The sequence below is a fragment of the Pygocentrus nattereri genome, chromosome 1 (assembly GCF_015220715.1).
Source record: "Pygocentrus nattereri isolate fPygNat1 chromosome 1, fPygNat1.pri, whole genome shotgun sequence".
In the NCBI taxonomy this organism is placed as follows: domain Eukaryota; kingdom Metazoa; phylum Chordata; class Actinopteri; order Characiformes; family Serrasalmidae; genus Pygocentrus; species Pygocentrus nattereri.
Genome location: NC_051211.1, coordinates 10,132,131 through 10,149,131, shown reverse-complemented (window position 1 = coordinate 10,149,131; position 17,001 = coordinate 10,132,131). Strand labels below are relative to the sequence as shown.

The 17,001-nt window shown below is 39.8% G+C and overlaps 1 protein-coding gene across 2 annotated transcripts; it reads left to right on the top strand.

Moving 5' to 3' along the window:
* Window positions 1-5,196: 5,196 nt before the first annotated feature.
* Window positions 5,197-16,725, top strand: nr5a5 (nuclear receptor subfamily 5, group A, member 5). Of its 2 annotated transcripts, none has more exons than XM_037537764.1 (7): window positions 5,197-5,404; window positions 6,895-7,007; window positions 8,760-8,901; window positions 9,878-10,605; window positions 12,527-12,646; window positions 13,552-13,699; window positions 15,460-16,725. In XM_037537764.1, exons 1-7 carry the CDS (start codon window positions 5,317-5,319, stop codon window positions 15,705-15,707), a joined length of 1,587 nt encoding a protein of 528 aa, XP_037393661.1. In that variant the 5' UTR covers window positions 5,197-5,316; the 3' UTR covers window positions 15,708-16,725. The 2 variants fall into 2 exon arrangements, with proteins under 2 accessions (XP_037393661.1, XP_037393664.1); XM_037537767.1 differs by having other exon boundaries at window positions 6,898-7,007; window positions 15,460-15,707.
* The last annotated feature ends 276 nt before the right edge of the window (window positions 16,726-17,001 follow it).

The following is a 17,001-nucleotide window of genomic DNA, read 5'->3' as shown; positions in this document are numbered from 1 at the left end:
ATCTGTTACTGCACAGAACGCTACTGTTTACATCTGTTACTACACAGAACGCTAGTTTACATCTGTTACTGCACAGAATGCTAGTTTACATCTGTTACTGCACAGATCACTAGTTTACATCTTTTACTGCACAGAATGCTAGTTTACATCTGTTACTGCACAGAACGCTACTGTTTACATCTGTTACTGCACAGAACACTACTGTTTACATCTGTTACTGCACAGAACGCTACTGTTTACATCTGTTACTGCACAGATCACTACTGTTTACATCTGTTACTGCACAGAACGCTACTGTTTACATCTGTTACTACACAGAACGCTAGTTTACATCTGTTACTGCACAGAACGCTACTGTTTACATCTGTTACTGCTCAGATCACTAGTTTACATCTGTTACTGCACAGAACACTACTGTTTACATCTGTTACTGCACAGATCGCTACTGTTTACATCTGTTACTACACAGAACACTACTGTTTACATCTGTTACTGCACAGATCGCTACTGTTTACATCTGTTACTACACAGAACGCTACTGTTTACATCTGTTACTGCACAGATCACTACTGTTTACATCTGTTACTGCACAGAACGCTACTGTTTACATCTGTTAATGCACAGAACGCTACTGTTTACATCTGTTACTGCACAGATCGCTACTGTTTACATCTGTTACTGCACAGAACGCTACTGTTTACATCTGTTACTGCACAGATCGCTACTGTTTACATCTGTTACTGCACAGAACGCTACTGTTTACATCTGTTACTGCACAGATCGCTACTGTTTACATCTGTTACTGCACAGAACGCTACTGTTTACATCTGTTAATGCACAGAACGCTACTGTTTACATCTGTTACTGCACAGATCGCTACTGTTTACATCTGTTAATGCACAGAACGCTACTGTTTACATCTGTTACTGCACAGATCGCTACTGTTTACATCTGTTACTGCACAGAACGCTACTGTTTACATCTGTTACTGCACAGATCACTACTGTTTACATCTGTTACTGCACAGATCACTACTGTTTACATGTGTTACTTGCAATATGCACTTTATTAACAGCTGCTCTATATACTTGCACACACGCACATGTAACTTTAATTTTCTTTCAACTTTGCACATAAAACTGTAGTTTTTTACTTTTTTACTATTGTTTTTAGTGTTATTCTTATATTTTCTATTTTTTCTGTTGTCTTCTAAGATGATATTTGGTGAATGGAGGACCAGCAAAGTAAGAATTTCATTGTACAGTGTAACTGCCTGTTCTGCTGTGCATATGACAATAAAAATCTTGAATCTTGTGGGTGTTGATGTTTGGGGTGTGATTATAGGAATGCTTGGGAGAGATCATTTTCAGGGAGATATTGTGATATTATAATATACACTGCTCAAAAAAATAAAGGGAACATTTAAACAACACAATATAACTCCAAGTAAATCAAACTTCTGTGAAATCAAACTGTCCATTTAGGAAGCAACACTGATTGACAATCAATTTCACAGCTGTTGTGCAAATGGAACAGACAACAAGTGGAAATTATTGGCAATTAGCAAGACACACCCAATAAAGGAGTGGTTCTGCAGGTGGGGACCACAGACCACGTCTCAGTACCTTTCTGCTTTCTGGCTGATGTTTTGGTCACTTTTGAATGTTGTACATGATGTCCACTGATGGGTGTTGAGGTCACAGGCCAACACCGTGCAGGATGCTTGGCATTTGCCAGAGAACACCAGGATTGGCAAATTCGCCACTGGCGCCCTGTGCTCCTCACAGATGAAAGCAGGTTCACACTGAGCACATGTGACGGACGGGACAGAGTCTGGAGATGCCGTGGAGAGCAATCTGCTGCCTGCAACATCCTTCAGCATGACCGGTTTGGGAGTGGGTCAGTAATGGTGTGGGGTGGCATTTCTTTGGAGGGCCGCACAGCCCTCCATGTGCTCGCCAGAGGAAGCCTGACTGCCATTAGGTACCGAGATGAGATCCTCTGACCCCTTGTGACACCATATGCTGGTGCGGTTGGCCCTGGGTTCCTCCTAATGCAGGACAATGCTAGACCTCATGAGGCTGGAGTGTGTCAGCAGTTCCTGCAAGATGAAGGCATTGAAGCTATGGACTGGCCCGCCCGTTCCCCAGACCTGAATCCAATTGAGCACATTTGGGATATCATGTCTCGCTCCATCCACCAACACCACGTTGCACCACCACAGACTGTCCAGGAGCTGTCGAATGCTTTAGTCCACGTCTGGGAGGAGATCCCTCAGGAGACCATCTACCACCTCATCAGGAGCATGCCCAGGCGTTGTAGGGAGGTCATACAGGCACGTGGAGGCCACACACAATACTGAGCCTCATTTTGAATTGTTTTAAGGACATTACATGAAAGTTGGATCAGCCTGTCGTGTGTTTTTCCACTTTAATTTTGTGTGTGACTCCAAATCCAGGCCTCCATTGTTAATAAATTTGATTTCCATTGATGATTTTTGTGTGATTTTGTTGTCACTTTTGAAAGTTTAACATTGTTACACAAGTCAAAGATTAAAAAGTAAATTGTGAATGTAAGTATGGATGCTAGTTCACCACATCTTGTGTATTTGTTAATGCTATGCTTAATAATCTAAGGGTTACAGGAGCAATTGGCTGTCCAGTTGTAGAATTACCCTTTACCTTTTGAACTTGTTCTGAATAATCTATCACCCTTGAACTGCTTTATCTCTTTTGACGTCAGGCGTCTCATAATCCAGATCACCTAAATTGGCTGCCTTGGTTTGCCAGTTTTATTGCCAATGTCAAAGGTGGCTACAGTTTAGTGTTTCATAATTAAATACAGTAATCAGCAGTAACAATGATTATTATTATTATTATAGAAAATACTAATTATAGTGTAAGAAATCATGTAAATATTTACTTTTTGTACAATAACTGTAGAATTATAACTTGCTCAAAGTAGATGCAAATATTATAAATGAATCAATAAGAGACACTAGATGGTATGTGGACACCTGACCCTCACACCTATATGAGCTTGTTGGATATCTCATTCATAAACCATGGGCATTAATATTGAGTTGCCCCAACCACCCCTTTAAGGCTATAACAGCCTCCACTCATCTAGAAAAACTTTCCTCAAGATTTTGTAGTGTGTCTGTCGGAAAGTATTAGATGAGAGGTTCATCCCTAAGGTGTTCAGTGGGGTCGAGGTGTAAGCCACTGCAGCTCCTCCACACCAAACTCGTCATGGTGGAACAGGAAAGGACCTTTCACAAACTGTTGCCACCAGGTTGGATGAATATAATTGTCGAAAATGTGCTGTAATGGCACTATCATTACCCTTCACTGAAAAAAACAGCCCCAGATCATTATCCCTCCTCCACCAAACTGTCTAATACTGCTAGCACTGTGCATCCACCAAAGCCAGATTTGTCCAGCAGGCTGATAGAAAATAAGACATGATTTATCCCTTCAGTGAACACATTTCCACTGCTCCACATGCTTTACACCACTCCAGTCAACACTTTGCTTTGCGCATAAGGAACTTTGACGTGTTCTACAACATGGTATCCATATAATTTTGGCTGTACGTTTATTCAGAATGCTTTTCAGCCTTTGCATTACTGTGATTGAATGGGTAAGAGGTGGCGTGAGGCAGAGTAAAATCCGTTTACTCACGGGAAAATCACTTCAATGCTCAACCTCAAGTGGCTTGTTGTTTTATGAAATGGTGACAACAAAGTAAAAGCCTAACACTGAATATTATTGCAATTGAACCTTTTATACATCTTTTGCTCCTTAGTTTAAACAAATTTCTGTCTTTCATCTATCACTACTGTTGGTGATCGACGCAAACAGCAAAACAGTCCATTCACAGCACAGAGACTTGGCATATTAATACAGATTTAAATTGTTGTGAGACAGTCATGAGTGTGCTTATATGTTTGCAAGAATTTTTTTGTTGTTTGTCTTGAGGTTTGATCACCACATTTGAAATGTTAAGCATTCTGCATATTAATGTTATTCCATTTTCTTAAACTTCTTCTGCAGAGGCCAGTAAACTATTGTAATAGAAATTCTTCTTTGGGCATTTTGACCAGGACGGTTCGAAAAGAAGCAGTGGCTGGTTTCACAGATCTTGGAGGAAGCCTGTGCTAGCCTTCACCCTCCTAGCATTGATAGCGTCGTGTAACTGGGGGAGTCCTAACTAGAGGGTGGAATTGGAAATGACTAAATTGGAGAGAAAATTGGGTAAAAAAACTATGTGACTCTGCATTGAGCTGCTAGCAAGCAATGATGGATGAAAGAGGAGGGGAGAGAACTCCCTGCTGAGAAAACACAAAGATGACTGTGCTGGGATTAAACAGACAGCACAACTGCAGCTTTCTAAATATAAAAAAAAATCATGTACACGTGCCCCAATGACAAAGCATTTAAGCACAATGACAACACTGTTATGAATGTTGCTCACCTGCAAAGATGAAAAATCAGGTTCATTTCTATGCATTATATTCCACCAATATCATTGAAGAAAAAGTACACTGTGCAAAAAACTGAGGGCCTCCAAAACAGTGCAAAAAAGGCATTTTTGGGGTTAAAGGGGTTAAAATTTCATTGTTGATGTTCATAATCACAGCTTTGAACTATCGTCTGAAACATGTGACTTTTGCACAAGAATAGCATTTTTCCAATCATTTGTTTAGGTGGAGGATTTATATTAGCCTATTAGTCTTTTTTGCCTCACTCTGCACTGTAAGTTCTGTCATCTTTGTTTATTCGTGTGTGTGTTTTAAATAATGCAAAAATAAACAAAAGTAATTTTGCACATGTAGCTCTGGTTTATTACGTAAACATTTAACCATATCAATTTTCATCAATGCAAAGCGCACAGTGCTAATTTTCAGAGAAAAAGCTTTCATTACGTTAGCTTCATTAAAATTGTAGCAAACTTCATACACGAAATGGGTCAAACGGGATAACATTCAAGGTAAGAGCAAAAGTTCTATACACTCCTCTAATATATTGTTTTGACAACATTGAAAACTTGATTTACTTTAGAAATGGTTGTATGTGTAACATGTACAGTCACCTTCTTTACAGTGCTCCTGCTGTATTATGGCATGCTCCAGACTGGAAAGGTGTGCCAAAGGCAGGTTTATTACTGTCAGCATGGAGCAAAGTCCACCAGCAGGTCTCCACACAGCACCAGCTGTTTGGCGCTCTCTCTTCACCCCCCGTTCCCACTCTCCTGTCCTGGGGCATCCACGACTATGACTGACAGGTCGGGGCGGTCCACGTACCCCCTCTCTTCATGACCATGAATGTTCCAAGATATCACCAGGAAAGCCCACAGCCTATGGCCCTGCAGGACCTGCCGACACAGGACGGCCCATCTACATGTAAGTACAGACTCATGGGACAACGACTAGCTTTGCTTTGCTCTATTTGGTTCTAATTAGAAGTCAATCTGTCAAGAATTTTAACCTCCAGGTAAATGACTATCTGACTCGAATATAGGCTTTTATATAAGTTCACTCATATATCAGTCAGTTAATCTGTGCACAAACTCTAAATTAATGCTGCTTCCTTACCCGTCCTTCAAACTGTTGTTATGCATTAGAAAAGTGAAATTGACCTTATGTTTAGAAGAATTAGGGTTTTTTTCCAGTTACATTTGCTGTAGATGTTGCAGCTATCAACAATTTTGTATCAAGACTGAGTTAATTCAACATGTGCATGAATCCTAATCAGTGTCTTATACATTACTCATCCTTCAATTTATTTTCATTTATATTGCCTAAAGAACAAATCTTTAATTGGCACATTGACTGAACTAAATCAAATCATGCCGATTGCATAATTAAGCACCAGTTTAGAGTTCAAACAGTCAAGTGATAAGAGACTATCGAGTGAAATGCACTGAAGTGGCGTCACATCTGAAGCTAGCTGGAATTGCCGCTGTATCTCTGCTAAATGTGGATCATTCAGAACCTTCAAATTTTACATTAATCCACCAGTTAATCAGCTTTTCTGAGTAATTCAGTCCTTGAGATGTAAATAAAGTTGTTGAAGCTGTGTTATGTGAAATAGTGCATTGTAGACAAACTTACAGACTCTTTACAGGGGTGGTGCTTGAAACTAGAGTTTACAATGTCCAAAACCAGTGAACCTGCATGAGTTTTTTTATGTAATGTTGATGGTGGTAAAATAATGATAAATCAAAAAAAAATTTTGCCTTACAACACCCTGCATGTACTTTTCCACCATAAACGGCGATTGAAACATAAATTTTAGGCCAAACTTTCTCTCAGAACTATCATAAAACAATATCTCATACATCAGGCAGCATTTTCATAACTATGGTAATCATTTCCTGTCAGGGAGCTTTTAGATGAATTAAACAAAATTTCCCAAGCTGGTCATTAATATCTGCCTAGACTGGCTTTAAATGGTGAAACTTTCATGCAACCAGTTGCATGTTGTGAGTTGCCCTCAACATAACTTCTGTGCAACTTGACATAATAATCAAAAGTGTACGCAACTTTCCACTTGTTATCCAAATTACTGAACTCAGTGGTTTGAAAGTATGTTGTTCGACATGATCACATAATGTATTTTTGGCATTTTGATTGGCTGTTTCATGCTTGCAACAGAAATGGAAGTGAGCTGTAGGACGTGGAGGACTTCCATTGTGCAACTTAAGTATGATATAGTTTCATGTAAGTATCGAGCAACTTAAGTTGCATGAAAGTTTCACTGTGTACAGCCAAACTTAAAGTCCAGATATGTAGGTGACAGTCAATGACAGTATCCTGACCTTTTTTTTTTAAATGTAAGTCATTTATTCTGCTATCCTTGATGGAATTGAAATGGTTGTGTTGTCTCTTAGCAGGGGAGCTGAAGGCTGACCCTGATGTGCGTCCAGAGCAGGAGTCATGTCCTGTGTGTGGCGATCGAGTGTCCGGCTACCACTATGGGCTTCTGACCTGTGAGAGCTGCAAGGTAAGGCCTGATCACACACATGCATACACAATCCCACTATCATTTGCACATCTTAAGGCAGTTCAGTGTTTCTGATGTCCAAACTTTGGAATGAAAACCTGCAATGACACCGGCTCTTTGTGAATAATACTGTACTCCCCTGACTTAAAGTTAACCTGAAATCAAAAATGTCCATTTTTTACCATGTTCGTAAAAAAGATTGACTTAAGTTTTGTGACATGTGGTAGTTCAGTAGCTTTGGAATTATTTGGTACATTAGGAGTAGCTGGGGTTGGTATATAACAGTGTTAAAGTTTAACAGTAGACTTTCTTTCATATGACATCATTTCAATGTGCAGGAGTGTTAGCTTGCTATTAGGACAGATGTTGCAATGTTCATATTTTCTTCTCAAAAAGCCTGTTATTCAGAGAATTCAGCGGCTTTCAGTGGAAGAATGTACCTAGGACAAAACATATCAAGTTTGGAACATTGTTTACAGCACAGGGCAATTTTTAAAAATCCCATTCATAGAGGAATCCAGCTTAGTCTTGAGGTTTCTAATATCGGCGTGATGCCAACTACAGAATGCCATACAACTTCAGAGGCCTATATCACATTATGAAAGGAAAATGCATGATTTCTCATTCATGTTGATTTCAAGGTTTGTTTTCATTTCACTAGCCAGCAGAAAGAGGAACAAGGGAGAGTTATATTCCCATGACTGTTCAGTATTGGGTTTTCCTTTTCATTCAGTACTTGTCATTATTTCATTCTTTTTCATTCATCCATATGCAAGCATGTAGTTTTTTAGGTGTATATGTGACATTTGGTCTCCACACATAGATAAATCCAAATCATGTTAGTTTCCTAGTGGGTGTTCAATTTACATATGTATCACAGTTGCATGTTGTGAGTTGCCTGCAGCATAACTTCCATGCAACTTGAAACAAAGCACTCCATAATTATCAAAAGTGCATGTGGCTTTGCACTAGTTAGCCAAATTACTGGACTCAGTGGTTTGAAATTATGCTGCTTGACATGATCACAAAATGTACTTTTTGCATTTTGATTAACTGTTTCATGAATCATTTTGGCAACAGAGTGAGTTGCAGGACAGGGAGGGCTTATATACTCAAGTGCAATTTAGATTTAGGTTAACTTAAGTTGCATGAAAGTTTCACTGTGTACAGCCAGACTTAGAGTCCAGATATGGAAGTGCCAGTCAATGACAGCATCCTGACCATATATTTTGCATAGAGTACATCTCTGGTGTCAAACCCTAAACCAGGGGTGGGGACCTGAGGGCCAGTGTCCAGCAAGTTTGGTGATTTCCCTGCTCTAGCATACCAACTAAACCTGATAATTATCTGCTGAGTTAAATCAGGTGTGCTTGAGCAGAGAAATCACCAAACTGGGAAGGAATCCAGATATCCAGAACCTGAGTTCTCCACCCTGTCCTATAGAGCTTAGTTCCAGCCCTAATCTAACACCCCAGATCCAGGTCTAGCTAATCGAGGTCTTCTGGAGTAGCTGAATATTAGCTAAAGTGATGTTCAGCGGAACAGTAAACCTCTGGTTCCTGAGTGAGGCATCAATTGAATTCAGTCCCATTCAATCAGTGTGTCAGCTGCAGATGCTTTTAGCAGGAAAGCTTTTCTCTTTATCTTTGTGTGAGACAGCAACAAGTGCTAGTGAATGAGTCACATCTCTCTCTCTCTCTCTCTCTCTCTCTCTCTCTCTCTGTCTCTCTCTCTCTCTCTCATGCTCTCCAGGGCTTCTTTAAGCGCTCTGTGCAGAATAATAAGCGCTACACCTGCACTGAGAGGCAGAGCTGCCCTATGGATCCGGCTCAGAGGAAGAGGTGCCCCTACTGCCGCTTCCAGAAGTGCCTCGCTGTGGGCATGAAGAGAGAGGGTGCGTCTCAATTCACCCACACATACATAGTTTGTAGTTCTATATTTGTGAGCCTTTGCAGTTGCCTGCTGCAGTTAAATGCCAAATGCTAGCTGTAGTGAAATCCCACTGTGATTGTAGTCTTTAACTTAATCAGGTTAATCTTTTACTTTTGCAAAAAAAATCAATAATAACTGCAGATTTGTTGAAAATCCTCAAGTGGAGTAGCCAAATGTCCCCAAAAATGTTCTTGTTTTCATCATCCTGTGATCATCTGGTCCCCACAAAGAGCCAAATACATGCCCACACATACAAGACCAGAGCAGTCCCTGTTGTTTGAGATTTACTGGTCACCACAATTTTAGCATTTAGCCCCTATGATCAAGTGCAGTTATCACTGTTATTCTATTTATTTTTGTGTCTTTTATTCTCAGTGTTCTTCCCTTTTCGAGACTATTTTCATACTTTTTTCTTGAAATGCATGTTAGTTTCCAATGTATGGACTGCAAGCGTGTCAGTGAACGTTCAGTCATTGTGCAGTCTCTCTGAGATTGCTCTGGCCCTTATTCCATTCATCTTTGAACCCATAAAACGACAGCAGACTTTGATGGCAGAGATAAAACAGGCTGAAAATGCACTTCAGAGAAAGACACAAGAAGGATTTCAGTCAGTGAGATTTTAGGCCACTCATGACACTTAGAGTCTATAACCAGAATAGAGTAGAGCAGTAGGCCTCTCAGAAGCCTTTTAATGTGGTGTGCACTGTGCTTCAAAGGTGTGAGGATACTTTTGTCCATACAGTATATATAACTAAACTGAATAGTGCTTTATAAATCAAGATTTGTTGTTGTTATCGTTATTATTAGCCGAATGTGAAAAGGCTGCACATGTTCACTTTTTTGACATCCTTTGAGTCTTTCAAAATGAATAAGCTATAAATGAGGTCTCTCCAAGTTCTTTTGGTGTAATGGAGCCTGTTTGATGAATATATTCACAGCTGTGAGGGCAGACAGAATGCGGGGTGGACGGAACAAATTTGGACCCCTCTATCGTCGGGACAGGCAGCTCAAACAGCAGAGAGGGGGCTTTCACCAAGCCAGCACTGCCCACTACAGGATCAAACTAGAAGTACCACAAGCACCTTTGCCTGCGTTATCACATGACTTTCACCTACTGCCCGGCCCTTTCCCGGCAACCCTCGGCCCTGACCCCTTCCACCAATCACAGCCCATTTCCCCCACAGTCAGCCAGCCTGAGCTACCTGTGGTGTTGGACTGCACCATGGCCAGAGAAAGAACACTGACTGCTGCAGGCCTTCCCTATGGTGGACTTTACCACCCTGGTTTTCACGGTTACCCTCATGAGAAGAGGGAGATGGCCTTTAGCTACAGTCCGGCCTCTGTGATGCCCCCGACCGCAGGTGCAACGCACAGCCTTCCCACACCGGTGCTCACACCCCCTTCCACGCACACACCAACGTCCACTCCCGCACTGACCTTTGACCCCCCAGCATCCAGCACAAGCTTCCTGAGTGAGCTGCTGCAAGGTGAGCCAGAGGAGTCACAGGTCAGCGCACGGGTGGTAGCCAGCCTGCGGAGAGAGCAGGCCAGCCGCGGCAAACATGACCGTCTCAACACCTTCAGTATCATGTGCAAGATGGCTGACCAGACGTTGTTTGGGCTGGTGGAGTGGGCCCGAAACTGCACGCTGTTCAAGGAACTTAAGGTACAAGACGGTACAAGTACACTACTGTGCTAAAGTCAGAGCACACACTCTGGTTTATTTCATTTCCAGTCAGAATGAAGACAAGTTATTCCTTTTTCAGTGTCAGGGGAAAAAACAAAAATCATATGTTTTCCAGAAAATTACCCAAAAGCCTCCAACACTAAGCAATAATATGAAACAGTACTTCATTAGTCCACTATTTACTTTATACAGTAACTGCAATTTTAACTCTTCCATCATTCCAGTCTTTAAATCAAAGTTACAGCTGTGTACTTTTTAAATGTGTTACTTCATTGAAAATACAACCAATTTCTGAGACCGAACTTGTGGGAAAAAATCCCTGTAGATTTCTTTGAAAAACTAAAGCAAATCTACTTAAAAAAATAGAAGCTGTAATAAAGACAAAGTGGGCACAATATATTCTGAAAAAAATATTCTATTTAGTTGTTGAGGCTTCTGTGTAATTTTTTGTACTTTTTCCTGGTGCTGAATAAGTTTTTCACTTTATGTAATGGCCCTTTTGCAAAGAAATGGAATAAATGAAGGGTGGTCTCTCACTTTTGCACAGTACTGTATATATTTTTATATTTGTTATGTATTATTACCTCCATATCTTTTTCTTTTTTGAAACAAAAAAGGCTAATGTACTGTGTATAAACTGTTTTAAATTCATTATATTTGTGGTGCCACAACCATGAACAGATTAAAATACAAGTGGCCATTCAACCTATAGCTGTTCAGCCTGCCCACTAACGCTAACGTGATAAGGAGTGTTGAGAATTCAGACAGTCGTAACTGGAATATGCGGAGAAAGTGATTAAATGCTGTGCTGTTTCTGGCGGTCAGGAAACAAATAGATGACTGCAGCCTTCCAAATGCCACTCATTTGAAGAGGGAAGCTGAAATTGAATCTCCCTAACATCCATGAGGATTTCAGTCTAAGCTGTTCACTGTCCATTTCAACCTGAACTACTTTTTTTTTGCTATAATGTGTCCTATTTGTCATGAGAAGAGGCTCAGCCAATCAGAACAGAGTTAGTTACATATTGTTACTGTTGGACAAAAATATCATATCTTCATCATATCATAACTTTCGATGTAGGTTAATATCCAAATATTTTATTCTAAACAACTTTGGACCATTTCTGTTCTGAAGCATCTGAACAGTGTAATGAACTGCTGGTATTTTCAGATTATTCTAAAATATGAAAAATGCAAAATTTGAGATAAAAGGTTTGTTTCTGACAAGAACTATAGAGCATTCTTAAAGGCACAGTAACAAAAACCTTAGTTCTAAGGGATAAAATGAGGTTGGGAAGTTCTTATGACTGTTTTTGGTGCATAAAATCTTACAAATGTTATAAAAATATTTCAGGAAGAAAAATAAAATACAACAAAAGTGCAGATTATTATTATTGTAGTTGACCTTGAAATATTGCATGGACAATTCATTCCATTCAAATATTCAAAATTTAAATGTCCCCAGGTGCTCAGTCTTTTATACCTACCTTTTTGCTTGATCTGGACACCTGACATCCCTTCTTTGATGCATGTTCATTAAGACTTGGGCTCAAATTCTGACCTGCTGAGCTAATGTTACGTGTGTATATTGGTTGAACTGCAGCTGTCCAAGGGCCTTGTGCTTGACGCATGGGCTCTAAAACCCAGCATTAATCATAGAGCCAATCCTAAACCACAAAAAAGGCACTACAATTAGTCTGTCTTTTACAACATAAAAGAAATATCTTAATCATATTTCTAAGTGTGATACCATATGGTCACTTTACTAAATGAGGGTCAGACAAGAAAACTTTTTCCCCCATTTTACTTCCTTCTACATCCATAGAAACACATGCGTCACACATTTGTACCTGGTGTGTTGTCTGTACTATATGTCATTACAGTGTGTGATGGCTTGCAGGTGGAGGATCAGATGGTGTTGCTGCAGAGCTGCTGGAGTGAGCTGCTGGTCCTGGACCACCTGTGCCGACAGGTGGCTTATGGGAGAGATGGCAGCATCTACCTGGTTACAGGGCAACAGGTCAATACACATCTATAACTTCACTCCATTTACTGGATTTCATGAAAGTAATGAGTCAAAAAAACAAGTTTACACAGTTTTCCCAGATAGTAGATCAACCAAGATATGTTTGGCCTTCTGTAGTTTTGCAGTAGAGCTACGAGGCTAATGTACCTTACTGTTTGGCATTGTGCTAACAGCCTGTCTACATCATTACACACTTGCCTCACGTTGTTAGGCAATCTAAATTATTCTTACATTGTGTCCAAAAGTATCCAGACACTCTGAATTGGTGAATTCCACTACCTTAAAGTGCAGTCATTGCTGATACAGGTGTTCAGTTATGCACATAAAGCTTGTATAATCCATAATCTCCATAGAAAATCATTCCTCAGTGGAATTAGAGGCTCTGGAGCGGCCACACGAGTCCCCATGCACACGAGTCGTCATGCACAATGCCTAGTGTTGAAAATTATAGCACCATTCAGTACTTTTTGGATGATTTGGGGTGGAGTGATTCAGAAGTAATCATCCAACATCAGTAGCTAACTTCACTAATGCTTGTGTGACTGAATGCAATCAAATCCTCACAACAATGTTCCAACATCTAGTGTAAAACCTTCCCAGAAGAGTAGAAGCTGCTACTGCAGCAAGGTTACAGGAACTGTATGGGGTGGAACATCCATTGCTTCTTAGATACATTAGCCTTGTAGCTACCTTCAGGCACCAAACCTGCCTTGGCTGCATTTTATAAGGGGAGAATTATGTATTTTTAATTTACCATCAGTACATTCCTTTAAGGCCTCGGAATCACAGTCCACTCCTCCATCCTTCTGCACCCTAGTAACAGTTCCCATTGGTCTGGCACAAAAAAATAAGCCGTTTTAAAATCTGAAGTTAATACCTTTCTCCTTTTGCCCCTGCAGATTGAGGTGTCTACAGTGCTGTCCCAGGCTGGGCCGACGTTGAGCAGTCTAGTCTCCAGGGCGCAGGACCTGGTGTCTAAGCTTAGGGCTCTTCAGCTGGACAGACAGGAGTTTGTCTGTCTTAAGTACCTCGTTCTCTTTAACCCAGGTGGGACATTATACACCTAGCAACTGTTTCTGTAGATCCACCATCCAGCATAGCATCTGAATCTTACAGCCAAATATGCTAAAGTAACTTCAGCATTGCTGTGCATGTGGTAAACATCAGGGAGCAGCCCTTTCCTGCTCTACCGTTCTTCTTTTCCAGCTATGGAGGGACACTGTGTCTATTTCAATACTCATACTGATCATTCCTAATGGCATCTTAAGAGCGTTCCATAACTGGTATTAGCTAAGTTTATTAGATGAATCCTTACAGTGTCGACTTCAGCAGGAAGAACTACTGATAAATAATTGTGATCTGACACATTTTCCTTTTCAAACCCCCAAATTTTTTCCATGTTGACCCCTTACCACTTGTGCAATGTAGGTGTGGCATTTCTGAGTGAGTCGAAGCTGCTGAAGTTATGATAAAAACTGTATTGAAGCAGAACCACAGGATTGTACAGTTCTGTCACTGGTTATTGCTTTTCTCAGATGTCATTATTTTCACTGTAATATGCTTATAACAGTAGTCACTGTTTTTAAAGATCTAGCTCTCACTGTTACTCTGACAGACTCTGGAACAGTAGTCAGTGACAGAGATTGTAAGACTAACACTGTAGTTTCCCAGGTTTGAAATAATCTAAAACGTTTCTTATTTTTAATCAAGTAGTTCTGACTGTGTCTTGTTCAAAGCCGGGGAGGGTGACATACTTTTTAAAAGATGTCGGTTCTTTTTTACATTTGCTGTGGTTTTTAAAGTGGAATGTTTTGCATATCACTGTTGTCGGAACAAAACTTCAATGAGAAATGAGAACTTCACAGGAGAAGAGAAAACCTTCTTTGCTGTTAGTGTAAGTCAGGGGAACCAGACCTTTGTCCCATGTCAGTTTTGGCCACTTGGTCCTTTCAGCATGAAATTTAAAAGTGTAACAGATGTGCAGTTCACCCTTGCCATGTGCACTGTGCAGCCCCATACTATCACGGATGCAGGCTTTTCAACTATGTGCAGACAAATCGGATGGTCCCTCTCCTCTTTATACTGGAGGACGCGGCATTTATGATTTCCAAAAGAATCTCACATTTTGATTCTTCATATGACACTTCTCCACTTCACCTCAGTCCATGAGCTTGGGCCCAGAAAAGGTGGCTGTGTTTCTAGATCCTGTTAATATATGGGCTCTTTGCATGTAGTTTTAAGTAGTACTTGTGTTTAAAAAAAAAAAAAACCCACAAATAATAATTTATATATATATATATATATATATAAAAAAGTAAAATTTATATATATTATATAAAGTTTATATATATATATATATATATATATACACACACACACACACATAATATATATATATACACACACATAATATATATATATATATATATATATATACACACACATACACACTATATTATATATATATATATATATAAACATATATATACATAAGCATATATATATATATATAAACATATATATAAACATTATATATATATATATATATTTTTTTTTTTTTAAAAACACCCACAAATAAATAAATAATAAATTTTTAAATATAAATTTTATATATATATATATATATATATATATATATATATAAAATTTATATTTAAAAATTTATTATTTATTTATTTGTGGGTGTTTTTAAAAAAAAATATATATATATATATATATATATATATATATATATATATATATATATATATAAAAATAACTGTTCACTTCTTAAATTGTCTGTTAAATTGAATGTGTCTGTGGTACAGATGTGAAGTCCGTGCAGGGCCGACAGGAGGTGGAGCGCACACAGGAGCGGGTGAACAGAGCTCTGATGGCACACACCCTGCAGACTCACCCTGGTCACTCCGATAAGTTTGGCCAGCTGTTGCTCCGGTTGCCTGAAGTGCGCAGCATCAGCCTGCAGGTGGAGGAGTACCTGTATCAGCGCCACCTGCTGGGCGACCTGCCCTGCAACTCGCTGCTCACCGAAATGCTGCATGCCAAGCACACCTGACACAGCCTTTCTGCAACTTGTTAGGATATTTAAGTGCCTTACTGTCTTTTAAATCACCCCTAGCCCTAAAGCACTGAGGAAAGCAACCAAACACGCACAACGCAGTTTGCAAAAAAGTCAGAGACTATCCTTCATTTTTTTTAACTACCAAATTAAGCCGCCATTAGTTACAGCTCATATCTTTTTTCGGATATTATGAGGATATTAGATATAAGAAAATCCACTTGCATAACAAAGTCAAAGAAAAATAAAACAGGCATGTCCAATACAGGAGTTCAAAATAATATTAGAAACAACCATGCAAGACCTGGTTGACCACCAAAACTGTCCCCCATCTGATAAACAGAAGGACTTCAAAAAAAAATAAATAAAAAACACCTTCAGTGTTTCTCTCCATCCTTCCACTGTGAGAAGACAGCACTAGGGGTTTTAAAGGATGTGTAGCAATCAAGAAGTTCTTACTGAGAAAATCTGTAAATCAAAAAACCTGCTGAAGTTCTGTGAACAATTAATTGCCCACCCCAGAGCTGAGACCATATCACCACTGAATGTGTTTGGGACCACTTGGAACAGGAAACAAGGAAAATACTGTACAATAGACTTCTAAGACCGAACTTTGGAGCTGCAGGAAAATATCAGGCAATACTTTATTTGGAGTAGTCCTTTGTAGATGATTAATAAACTCTTAACAGACTATCAGTAACACAACAACATATCAGTAAAGCAGCAGTAGTGAAGCATCTGAATACACTGAAGTAAATATCTTGTAGATGTCCTGTTCATATATTACTTAACATTAACAATATATTTGCTTAATGTATGTCTGTTATGCAACACCTAAATCTCACCATAACCTCAACCCAAAATCTTAACCATAACCCTCACCACAAGCTCAACCCAACACCTAACACTCACCATAACCTTATCCCAACACCTAACCCTCACCATAACCTCAACCCAACACCTAACCCTCACATAACCTCAACCCGACACCTAACCCTCACCCATAACACCTCAACCCAACACCTAACCCTCACCATAACCTCAACCCGACACCTAACCCTCACCATAACCTCAACCCAACACCTAACCCTCACATAACCTCAACCCGACACCTAACCCTCACCATAACCTCAACCCGACACCTAAATTTCACCATAACCTCAACCCAAAATCTTAACCATAACCTCAAGCCGACACCTAACCCTCACCATAACCTCAACCCAACACCTAACCCTCACCATAACCTCAACCCAACACCTAAATCTCATATTGTTGACACGTTACTGAGAGT

Bases quoted from the DNA above. Each gene is read 5' to 3' on its own strand.
- nr5a5 (XM_037537764.1), top strand. From the start codon at position 5,317: ATGACCATGAATGTTCCAAGATATCACCAGGAAAGCCCACAGCCTATG. The intron at 7,008-8,759 runs GTAAGGCCTGAT...CATGCTCTCCAG, and splicing joins TGACCTGTGAGAGCTGCAAG to GGCTTCTTTAAGCGCTCTGT. The intron at 10,606-12,526 runs GTACAAGACGGT...GATGGCTTGCAG, and splicing joins CGCTGTTCAAGGAACTTAAG to GTGGAGGATCAGATGGTGTT.